A 12,370-nucleotide genomic window follows, 5' to 3' on the forward strand; every position below is an offset into this window, starting at 1 on the left:
CCTGGTAAAATAAGGGTTAAATTACAATCTCTAAGTACCTACTATCATGGTTATATAGACGTTGTGTGCGTTACCTATGTTGCTGTCCTTCCAGTACTGGGCTAGGTGTTCTCCCATGGCTCTCAGAAGGTGTCTGTATTCTTTAGCGTCCGCAAAGTCCTGCTTGTTGTGAGTGGGCTCCAGAACCAGGTATGGAACATCTACTACCCCCACAACACCCCCACACGCCCTGCACACACGCACACTTCATTAGAAAGCATTTCTGGTCGTCACACTGGTCACTGACTAGCCAATAAGAGAGGACTATCGAAGGGAGTGTGTGTGTGTTACTCACATTCCTCCCTCCAGCTGAGGGCCAGTCTTTTCGTACATCTTGATGAGACGAGAGCAGTTATACACAAACATCCCATCCAGGTCTCTCTGCTCAATGTTCACCCCGAAGATAAAACTCAGTTCCTTAGGCTCCTTCAATGCTCTGGGGGAAGGAGAGAGAGAAGTGTTAAAGTTTTATTGTTTGGCTTGACTTTCGTTCGTTTTTTTATAAAGTCCTATATTTTCACTGACTTCTGTTTGGACTCCTGAATCTTCTTCTTCACCTCCGCCTCCCGTCGAAGCATCATGGCCCCCTCCTGAGCCTTACGCAACATGACCTGGAGCAGAGACAAGAGGAGGATTTGAATAAGGGAGGAGAGAAGTCAGACCATTGGGTCAAGATATTGCTAATCTTGCTGTGTGGTGTGTGTGTGTGTTGGTTCTTACCCGTGATTCTTTAGACAGGTCGTCTCCCAGTTTGGCCTCCAGAGACAGACTTTTGCTCTCCGCCTCACGAGCCTTCTCCTCCGCTGGAACACACACAGTCAGTTAGAGAGGGGTGTGGGTTTTAAAGGCAGACCTGGTTCTGTGTCTTACCCATCTTGGCCAGGTGATCCGTGGGCAACTCACCTATCTTAGCGAGGTGATCAGCCTTTTTTACTTCCTGCTCAGCGCGGGTTTTGAATCGAGTCGATGTGTATTTATATACCCTGAGACAGACAGACACACACTTAGCTGAATGAACACAAACAGGACTTATGATTTCAGTCTTAGTGATGTCTCTAGACATGAGTCTCTGGATGCGGTGGTGTGTGTGTGTGTGTGTATATATATATATATATAAATATATACACACACACACACACACACACACACACACACACACATACACATACACATACTACCGTTAAAAAGTTTGGGGTCACTTAGAAATGTCCTTGTTTTCGAAAGAAAAGCAAAAAAATGTGTCCATTAAAATAACATAAAATTGATCAGAAATACAGTGTAGACATTGTTAATGTTGTAAATGGCTATTGTAGCTGGAAACGGCTGATTTTTAATGGAATATCTACATAGGCATACAGAGGCCCATTATCAGCAACCATCAGTCCTGTGTTCCAATGGCACGTTGTGTTTGCTAATCCATGTTTAGCATTTTAAAAAGGCTAATTGATCGTCAGAAAACCCTTTTGCAATTATGTTAGCTGTAGCCTATATTTGGCAGGCATGGTGCCCAAACTGCGGCCTTCCTGACTCTAGGCATACCGGTAACTGGCAAAATAAAGGAAACAAGGGATGTAAAGTATACAGTGCATTCAGAAAGTATTCAGACCCCTTGACCTTTTCCACATTTTGTTACGTTACAGCCTTATTCTAAAATTGATTAAATTGTTTTTTTCTCATCAATCTAAACACAATACCCAATAACAGCAAAAACAGGTTTGTATATGTATAAAAACACCAGTCTCAACATCAACAGTGAAGCGGCAACTCCGGGATGCTGACCTTCTAGGCAGAGTCGCAAAGAAAAAGCCATATCTCAGACTGCCCATCTTAATCTTTTCTTTTTATTGCCCAGTCTGAGATATGGCTTTTTCTTTGCAACTCTGCCTAGAAGGTCAGCATCCCGGAGTCGCCTCTTCACTGTTGACGTTGAGACTGGTGTTTTGTGGGTACTATTTAATGAAGCTGCCAGTTGAAGACCTGTGAGGCACCTGTTTCTCAAACTAGACAATCTAATGTATTTGTCCTCTTGCTCAGTTGTGCACCGGGGCCTCCCACTCCTCTTTCTATTCTGGTTAGAGCCAGTTTGCGCTGTTCTGTGAAGGGAGTAGTACACAGCGTTGTACGGGATCTTCAGTTTCTTGGCAATTTCTCAGAACAAGAATAAACTGACGAGTTTCAGAAGAAAGTTATTTGTTTCTGGCCATTTTGAGCCTGTAATCAAACCCACAATTGCTGATGCTCCAGATACTCAACTAGTCTCAAGGCCAGTTTTATTGCTTCTTTAAATCAGCACAACAGTTTTCAGCTGTGCTAACATAATGGCAAAAGGGTTTTCTAATGATCAATTAGCCTTTTAAAATGCTAAACTTGGATTAGCAAACACAACGTGCCATTGGAACACAGGACTGATGGTTGCTGATAATGGGCTTCTGTACGCCTATGTAGATATTCCATTAAAAATCTGCCGTTTCCAGCTACAATAGCCATTTACAACATTAACAATGTCTACACTGTATTTCTGATAAATTTGATGTTATTTTAATGGCCAAAAAAATTGCTTTTCTTTTTCTAAGTGACCCCAAACTTTTGAACGGTAGTGTGTGTGTATATATATATATATATATATGTAAACCTGGGTTTGTAGAGGCAGCAGGACAGTCTCTTGGTCCTGACTTTGTGTCCCTGTATGAAGATCCTCATCCTGGGATCGATGTAGAGGACAGCTGCGTACGCTCGGAACGACCGACGTTCTGGCTTCCTGTATGAGGGGAAGTGATGTCATCAACATAAACACACAATCCTAGGTAGTCTTCAGGTCACACGACACAGGAAAAACTTCATTTGAAACGTTCTTACCCACACAGACCCCATACTTACACTCCCTCTGAAGGAGTCCCAGCCATCAGGATATCCTGGTGGTCTGTCTCCACATCCAGCTCTGGTTCTCTGGTGTCCATCAACTTCAGGTTATAGATGATCACCAGAGTACCTACACACACAGTTCAGATTATAGATTATCACCTAGACAGACAGACACTCCGACACACAACCGCATGCTGACACACACAATAGACACACCCACAGCCACACGTCTCACCGCTGCTGCCCTCCATCTTGTTAAATTGTTCCATCAGCTGCTGTTCGTTTTTAAAAGGAGAGTATTTGTAGATGAGCTCCGTCTCTATGGCAAACTTCTCAGGGTCGCCTGTGATTGGCTGTCTGGTCAGTAGGTCCCAGGTGGGCAGGGGTACGATCACCTGACAGAGGAGACAAATGGACAACCTTAAGATACACACTGAAACACTTCTCAAGAGGTGATGTTATCTGTTGTTTCAAATAGGTGGACATAGTCACTAAAGGCTCTCAGTAAGTCAGAGTATAACACGACAGTCACAAAATAAAAACAATGTTTTAAGACAATTGACATATCATCACTGTGTCTGCTGGATGGGAGAGTGCCTGCTTCAGCTGATCCCTGACACCTCACCTCGTCAAGCCCCTCCTCCTCGTGGAACGTTCTAGACAGGAACAGGCAGGACAGAGTGTTGTCCTTCTTGGTGAACAAAACAAAGTCTTTCCCAATACGCATGGAGCCCCTAGAGAGAAACACACACACAAACGATGTGGCTCACTTGGTGAGAGCGTGGCACTAGCAACCCCAAGGTCGCAGGTTCGATCAATGCGAGGATCACATACAAACACTATAAATGTATGCACTAAATGTATGTACTGTAGGTAGATTTGAATGAAAGTGTCTGCAAAGGGGTATATATTATGTGCGAGAGAGGATTAAAGTGTCTTACGATTTGAGTCCGTTTCCATACTGGCCGATGTGAGTAGAATCTGGTGTACGCTTAGTGGACTTCCCAAATTGGATCACATGGGTCGCCTCGTCTGAGAGAGAGAGATGGGAGGGAAATATAACCGTCATATATGGTTGACTGTTGCATACTATGGCATTTCTTATAACTCATATATAGATATGTGGATCAACTTTATTACGGTCTACTTTAGTCATTTTATTTTAATGGAACTCACTGGGGTCCATTCCTGTGCCGTCGTCTAAGAAACATAGCATGTAGCCTCCACGCAAGTCTTGTCTCTTCTCTGTTGGCCACGAGGGGAAGAGAGGTTAGACACACGTTACAACAGGAGGTGGATAAGAAAGAGAGCCACACACAGGTTAGATACAAGAGGGGGAAAAGAGATAGCATAACACACGGAACTAGTACCGAAATAGATGGCTTTTTCAATAGCTGAAACTAAGCCTACTAAAATCAGAACTAGTCAAATTCTGGGTGTAGCTTATAATTAAAATCAGTAGTACAGTAACCATTGGCACTGTAGGTATTGTAGATTGTTGATAGGCAGCGTGATCTGTATAGTAGTGTCAGAGGGGTGAGCAATGTAAATTATTCCATATAGATTTGTGTCTATGTACCGGTGTATGAAGCAATATGTACAGTGGGGAGAACAAGTATTTGATACACTGCCGATTTTGCAGGTTTTCCTACTTACAAAGCATGTAGAGGTCTGTAATTTTTATCATAGGTACACTTCAACTGTGAGAGACGGAATCTATAACAAAAATCCAGAAAATCACATTGTATGATTTTTATGTAATTCATTTGCATTTTATTGCATGACATAAGTATTTGATACATCAGAAAAGCAGAACTTAATATTTGGTACAGAAACCTTTGTTTGCAATTACAGAGATCATACGTTTCCTGTAGGTCTTGACCAGGTTTGCACACACTGCAGCAGGGATTTTGGCCCACTCCTCCATACAGACCTTCTCCAGATCCTTCAGGCTTCGGGGCTGTCGCTGGGCAATACAGACTTTCAGCTCCCTCCAAAGATTTTCTATTGGGTTCAGGTCTGGAGACTGGCTAGGCCACTCCAGGACCTTGAGATGCTTCTTACGGAGCCACTCCTTAGTTGCCCTGGCTGTGTGTTTTGGGTCGTTGTCATGCTGGAAGACCCAGCCACGACCCATCTTCAATGCTCTTACTGAGGGAAGGAGGTTTTTGGCCAAGATCTCGCGATACATGGCCCCATCCATCCTCCCCTCAATACGGTGCAGTCGTCCTGTCCCCTTTGCAGAAAAGCATCCCCAAAGAATGATGTTTCCACCTCCATGCTTCATGGTTGGGATGGTGTTCTTGGGGTTGTACTCATCCTTCTTCTTCCTCCAAACACGGCGAGTGGAGTTTAGACCAAAAAGCTATATTTTTGTCTCATCAGACCACATGACCTTCTCCCATTCCTCCTCTGGATCATCCAGATTGTCATTGGCAAACTTCAGACGGGCCTGGACATGCGCTGGCTTGAGCAGGGGGACCTTGCGTGCGCTGCAGGATTTTAATCCATGACGGCGTAGTGTGTTACTAATGGTTTTCTTTGAGACTGTGGTCCAGCTCTCTTCAGGTCATTGACCAGGTCCTGCCGTGTAGTTCTGGGCTGATCCCTCACCTTCCTCATGATCATTGATGCCCCACGAGGTGAGATCTTGCATGGAGCCCCAGACCGAGGGTGATTGATCATCATCTTGAACTTCTTCCATTTTCTAATAATTGCGCCAACAGTTGTTGCCTTCTCACCAAGCTGCTTGCCTATTGTCCGGTAGCCCATCCCAGCCTTGTGCAGGTCTACAATTTTATCCCTGATGTCCTTACACAGCTCTCTTGTCTTGGCCATTGTGGAGAGGTTGGATTCTGTTTGATTGAGTGTGTGGACAGGTGTCTTTTATACAGGTAACGAGTTCAAGCAGGTGCAGTTAATACAGGTAATGAGTGGAGAACAGGAGGGCTTCTTAAAGAAAAACTAACAGGTCTGTGAGAGCCGGAATTCTTACTGGTTGGTAGGTGATCAAATACTTATGTCATGCAATAAAATGCAAATTCATTACTTAAAAATCATACAATGTGATTTTCTGGATTTTTGTTTTAGATTCCGTCTCTCACAGTTGAAGTGTACATATGATAACAATTACAGACCTCTACATGCTTTGTAAGTAGGAAAACCTGTAAAATCGGCAGTGTATCAAATACTTGTTCTCCCCACTGTATGTGTGTAAGTGTGTGTGTGTACCTGTGTAGATGTCAATCCGGGTGGCATTTGCATCCCTGTAGGAGATGATTGGCAGGTGACAGACCAATCAGAAGACAGATAAAACCAGTGTGGTTAGATGTGGTTCCTATTAGAAGGCTTTTATTTCAGAATATAGATAACAATAACACATTCATTTCCCACAGGTTTAATCCTGAATCAGTTCAGTATTGTGTTTTGCTGCAATTGTGATTTACTAACACCTATGCATGATGTCCCACATACATACAAACATTTTGGATGGGTAGAAGAAAAAAGAATTGTGGGTAAGAACAGAGAGAAGTGCATTGTTGGTACCTGGAGTTGTCCACCAGCTCAGCCAGAGCTCCAAACAGGAACTCATGTGTCGTTCTGGAAACAAACAACCAACCAACCAATCAACCTACAGTTCTGGTCCTTAAAAAGGTACATTTCCAAAACGCTTTGCTAAGGTAAGGAGAGTGCGTGCCAGCGAGCACAATTGCAAGTCAGTGTAAACATCAGTATGTTCAATGTGGGTGGAGGTTGGGCCCTGTGATATCATCAGGCCGGGGTTGGGTAACATCATTGGAGTTGTGGGGTGTGGTGACTCATTGGTTTAAGTCGACAGCTGGGGTAATGGGGCAGAATGGAACCTGATGTAGATTTTGGATGGGACACTATGTGATACTGGTAGTCAACCAGCCCTAGTTACTTGAATACATGCAGGTTTGAAGCACCTGAATCAGAAACAGAAAAATCAGCCTTGGGGCAAATTATTATTATACTACTAAGTAATGGACCTTTTCCATAGCAGCACCCGAGTGTCTCTAGTGATTAAAGTGATCCATTGTTATTATTTCATCAGTGTTTCTCCATCACCCAGGGTGACATTAAATACATGCAGTGAATTCTGAAAGTATTCAGACCCCTTGACTTTTTCCACATTTTGTTACGTTACAGCCTTATTCTAAAATTGATTAAAGTACTTTCCCCCCCTCAATCTATACACAATACCCCATAACGACAAAGCAAAAACAGGTTTTTAGAAATGTTTGCCAATTTATTAAAAATAAAAAACAGAAATACCTTATTTACATAAGTATTCAGACCCTTTGATATGAGACTCGAAATTGAGCTCAGGTGCATCCTGTTTCCATTGATCATCCTTGAGATGTTTCTACAACTTGGAGTCCACCTGTGGTAAATTCAATTGATTGGACATAATTTGGAAAGGCACACAACTGTCTATATAAGGTTCCACAATTGACAGTGCATGTCAGAGCAAAAACCAATCCATGAGGTCGAAGGAATTGTCCGTAGAGCTCCAAGACAGGACTGTGTCAAGGCACAGATCTGGGGAAGGGTACCAAATCATGTCTGCAGCATTGAAGGTCCCCAAGAACACAGTGGCCTCCATCATTCTTAAATGGAAGAAGTTTGGAACCACCACCTCTTCCTAGAGCTGGCCGCCCGGCCAAACTGAGCAATCGGGGGAGAAGGGCCTTGGTCAGAGAGGAGACCAAGAACCCGATGGTCACTGACGGAGCTCCAGAGTTCCTCTGTGGAGATGGGAGAACCTTCCAGAAGGACAACCATCTCTGCAGCACTCACCAATCAGGCCATTATGGTAGAGTGGCCAGATGGAAGCCACTCCTCGGTAAAAGGCACATGACAGCCTGCTTGGAGTTTGCCAAAAATAACCTAAAGTACTCTCAGACCATAAGAAACAAGACTCTCTGGTCTGATGAAACCAAGATTGAACTCTTTGGCCTGAATGGCAAGTGTCACGTCTGGAGGAAGCCTGGCATTATCCCTACGGTGAAGCATGGTGGTGGCAGCATCATGCTGTGGGGATATTTGTCAGTGGCAGGGACTGGGAGACTAGTCAGGATCGAGGGAAAGATGAACGGAGGAAAGTACTGAGAGATCCTTGATCAAAACCTGCTCCAGAGCGCTCAGGACCTCAGACTGGGGCGAAGGTTCACCTTCCAACAGGACAACGACCCTAAGCACACAGCCAAGACAACGCAGGAGTGGCTTCGGGACAAGTCTCTGAATGTTCTTGAGTGGCCCAGCCAGAGCCCGGACTTGAACCCGATCGAACATCTCTGGAGACCAGAAAATAGCTGTGCAGCGACACTCCCCATCCAACCTGACAGAGCTTGAGAGGATCTGCAGAGAAGAATGGGAGAAACTCCCCAAATACAGGTGTGCCAAGCTTGTACCATCATACCCAAGAAGACATGGCTGTAATCGCTGCCAACGCTGCTTCAACAAAGTACTGAGCAAAGGGTCTGAATACTCATGTAAATGTTATTTTCCCCATCTTTTTCTGTATTTTTTCTTTACTTGCAAACATTTATAAAAACCTGTTTTTGCTTCATCATTATGGGGTATTGTGTGTAGATTGAGGGAGGAAAAAACAATTTAATAAATTTTAGAATAAGTCTATAACTTAACAAAATGTGGTAAAGGTGTCTGAATACTTTCCGAATGCACTGTATGAATAGAAGATTCAACAAACTCTGCATAATCAAAACAGTTGCTTTTTGAGAAGGTGTTTAAGGGATTCTCCAGTACTTTTGTATACTTTTTAGCCAGTAGTTCTTAACGTAGCCCCCACGAGCCAAAATTGCGTACTACACCACATATGCGCAGATACAGTTGAAGTCGGAAGTTTACATACACCTTTGCCACATATATTTTTTTCACAATTCCTGACATTTAATCCTAGTAAAAATTCCCTGTCAGTTAGGATCACCACTTTATTTTAAGAATGTGAAATGTCCGAATAATACAGTCATGGTCAAAAGTTGAGAATGACACAAGTATTGGTCTTCACAAAGTTTGCTGCTTCAGTGTTTTTAGATATTTTTGTCAGATGTTACTATGGTATACTGAAGTATAATTACAAGCATTCCATAACTGTCAAAGGCTTTTATTGACAAGTACATTAAGTTTATGCTAAGAGTCAATATTTGCAGTGTTGACCCTTCTTTTTCAAGACCTCTGCAATCCGCCCTGGCATGCTGTCAATTAACTTCTGGGCCACATCCTGAATGATGGCAGCCCATTCTTGCAAAATCAATGCTTGGAGTTTGTGGGTTTTGGTTTGTCCACCCGCCTCTTGAGGATTGACCACAAGTTCTCAAATGGGATTAAGGTCTGGGGAGTTTCCTGGCCATGGACCCAAAATGTCGATGTTTTGTTCCCCGAGCCACTTAGTTTTCCCTTTTGCCTTATGGCAAGGTGCTCCATCATGCTGTAAAAGGCATTGTTCGTCACCAAACTGTTCTTGGATGGTTGGGAGAAGTTGCTCTTGGAGGATGTGTTGGTACCATTCTGTATTCATAGCTGTGTTCTTAGGCAAAATTGTGAGTGAGCCCACTCCCTTGGCTGAGAAGCAACCCCACACATCCATCCTCCAAAAGTCTTCGCCTCACTGTGCGTGCAGATGCACTCACACCTGCCTGCTGCCATTCCTGAGCAAGCTTTGCACTGGTGGTGCCCCGATCCCGCAGCTTAATCAACTTTAGGAGACGGTCCTGGCGCTTGCTGGACTTTCTTGGGCGCCCTGAAGCCTTCTTCACAACAATTGAACCTCTCTCCTTGAAGTTCTTGATGATCCGATACATTTTACATTTTAGTCATTTAGCAGACGCTCTTATCCAGAGCGACTTACAGTTAGTGAGTGCATACATTTTTCATACTGGCCCCCCCGTGGGAATCGAACCCACAACCCTAGTGTTGCAAGCGCCATGCTCTACCAACTGAGCTACAAACTGGTTGATTTAGGTGCAATCTTACTAGCAGCAATATTCTTGCCTGTGAAGCCCTTTTTGTGCAAAGCAATGATGACGGCACGTTTCCTTGCAGGTAACCATGGTTAACAGAGGAAGAACAATGATTTCAAGCACCACCCTCCTTTTAAAGCTTCCAGTCTGTTATTCTAACTCAATCAGCATGACAGAGTGATCTCCAGCCTTGTTCTCGTCAACACTCTCACCTGTGTTAACGAGAGAATCACTGACATGATGTCAGCTGGTCCTTTTGTGGCAGTGGAAATGTTTTTTGGGGGATTAAGTTCATTTTCATGGCAATGAGGGACTTTGCAATTAATTGCAATTCATCTGATCACTCTTCATAACATTCTGGAGTATATGCAAATTGCCATCATAAAAACTGAGGGAGCAGACTTTGTGAAAATATTTGTGTCACCTCAAAACTTTTGACCACGGCTGTAGTAGAGAGAATGATTTATTTCTGCTTTTATTTCTTTAATCACATTCCCAGTGGGTCAGAAGTTTACATACACTCAATTAGTATTTGGTAGCATTGCCTTTAAATTGTTTAACTTGGGTCAAACGTTTCAGGTAGCCTTCCACAAGCTTCCCACAATAAGTTGGGTGAAATTTGGCCCATTCCTCCTGACAGAGCTGGTGTAACTGAGTCAGGTTTGTAGGCCTACTTGCTCGCACATGCTTTTCCAGTTCTGCCCACAGATTTTCTATAGGATTGAGGTCATGGCTTTGTGATGACCACTCCAATACCTTGACTTTGTTGTCCTTAAGCCATTTTGCCACAACTTTGGAAGTATGCTTGGGGTCATTGTCCATTTGGAAGACCCATTTCCGACCAAGCTTTAACTTCCTGACTGATGTCTTGAGATGTTGCTTCAATATATCCACATAATTGTCCTTCCTCATGATGCCATCTATTTTGTGAAGTGCACCAGTCCCTCCTGCAGCAAAGCACCCCCACAGCATGATGCTGCCACCCCTGTGCTTCACGGTTGGGATGGTGTTCTTCGGCTTGCAAGCCCCCCCTTTTTCCTCCAAACATAACGATGGCCATTATGGCCAAACAGTTATATTTTTGTTTCATCAGACCTGAGGACATTTCTCCAAAAAGTACGATCTTTGTCCCCATGTGCAGTTGTAAACCGTAGTCTGCCTTTTTTATGGCGGTTTTGGAGCAGTGGCTTCTTCCTTGCAGAGCGGCCTTTCAGGTTATGTCGATATAGGACTCATTTTACTGTGGATATAGATACTTTTGTACCCGTTTCTTCCAGCATCTTCTCAAGGTCCTTTGCTGTTGTTCTGGGATTGATTTGCACTTTCCGCACCAAAGTACGTTCATCTCTAGGAGACAGAACGCGTCTCCTTCCTGAGCGGTATGACGGCTGCGTGGTCCCATGGTGTTTATACAGTGAGGGAAAAAAGTATTTGATCCCCTGCTGATTTTGTACGTTTGCCCACTGACAAAGACATGATCAGTCTATAATTTTAATGATAGGCTTATTTGAACAGAGAGACAGAATAACAACAATAAAGTCCAGAAAAACGCATGTAAAAAATGCTATAAATTGATTTGCATTTTAATGAGGGAAATAAGTATTTGACCCCTCTGCAAAACATGACTTTGTACTTGGTGGCAAAACCCTTGTTGGCAATCACAGAGGTCAGACGTTTCTTGTAGTTGGCCACCAGGTTTGCACACATCTCAGGAGGGATTTTGTCCCACTCCTCTTTGCAGATCTTCTCCAAGTCATTAAGGTTTCGAGCCTGACGTTTGGCAACTCGAACCTTCAGCTCCCTCCACAGATTTTCTATGGGATTAAGGTCTGGAGACTGGCTAGGCTCCAGGACCTTAATGTGCTTCTTCTTGAGCCACTCCTTTGTTGCTTTAGCCGTGTGTTTTGGGTCATTGTCATGCTGGAATACCCATCCACGACCCATTTTCAATGCCCTGGCTGAGGGAAGGAGGTTCTCACCCAAGATTTGACGGTACATGGCCCCGTCCATCATCCCTTTGATGCGGTGAAGTTGTCCTGTCCCCTTAGCAGAAAAACACCCCCAAATCATAATGTTTACACCTCCATGTTTGACGGTGGGGATGGTGTTCTTGGGGTCATAGGCAGCATTCCTCCTCCTCCAAACACAGCGAGTTGAGTTGATGCCAAAGAGCTTGATTTTGGTCTCATCTGACCACAACACTTTCACCCAGTTCTCCTCTGAATCATTCAGATGTTCATTGGCAAACTTCAGACGGGCCTGTATATGTGCTTTCTTGAGCAGGGGGACCTTGCGGGCGCTGCACGATTTCAGTCCTTCACAGCGTAGTGTGTTACCAATTGTTTTCTTGGTGACTATGGTCCCAGCTGCCTTGACATCATTGACAAGATCCTCCCGTGTAGTTCTGGGCTGATTCCTCACCGTTCTCATGATCATTGCAACTCCACGAGGTGAGATCTTGCATG

General features: G+C 44.0%; 1 protein-coding gene across 3 annotated transcripts in view; it reads right to left on the reverse strand.

The window, feature by feature from the left end:
• The window catches only part of LOC121583985 (ATPase MORC2A-like), a 34,078-nt gene that overhangs the window by 12,179 nt on the left and 9,529 nt on the right, over positions 1 to 12,370 (reverse strand). For all 3 annotated transcript variants that reach the window (XM_045225659.1, XM_045225660.1, XM_045225658.1), the window contains exons 3-15: positions 6,448 to 6,501; positions 6,133 to 6,167; positions 4,078 to 4,146; positions 3,843 to 3,933; positions 3,527 to 3,635; positions 3,137 to 3,296; positions 2,917 to 3,028; positions 2,672 to 2,797; positions 943 to 1,022; positions 760 to 842; positions 565 to 650; positions 335 to 475; positions 75 to 229 (exon numbers count right to left, since the gene is read on the reverse strand). In XM_045225659.1, the coding sequence (XP_045081594.1) occupies positions 75 to 229; positions 335 to 475; positions 565 to 650; positions 760 to 842; positions 943 to 1,022; positions 2,672 to 2,797; positions 2,917 to 3,028; positions 3,137 to 3,296; positions 3,527 to 3,635; positions 3,843 to 3,933; positions 4,078 to 4,146; positions 6,133 to 6,167; positions 6,448 to 6,501 (1,301 nt within the window). The remainder of the gene's footprint in view (positions 1 to 74; positions 230 to 334; positions 476 to 564; positions 651 to 759; positions 843 to 942; positions 1,023 to 2,671; positions 2,798 to 2,916; positions 3,029 to 3,136; positions 3,297 to 3,526; positions 3,636 to 3,842; positions 3,934 to 4,077; positions 4,147 to 6,132; positions 6,168 to 6,447; positions 6,502 to 12,370) is intronic.

The sequence above is a fragment of the Coregonus clupeaformis genome, chromosome 16, assembly GCF_020615455.1.
Source record: "Coregonus clupeaformis isolate EN_2021a chromosome 16, ASM2061545v1, whole genome shotgun sequence".
NCBI lineage: Eukaryota > Metazoa > Chordata > Actinopteri > Salmoniformes > Salmonidae > Coregonus > Coregonus clupeaformis.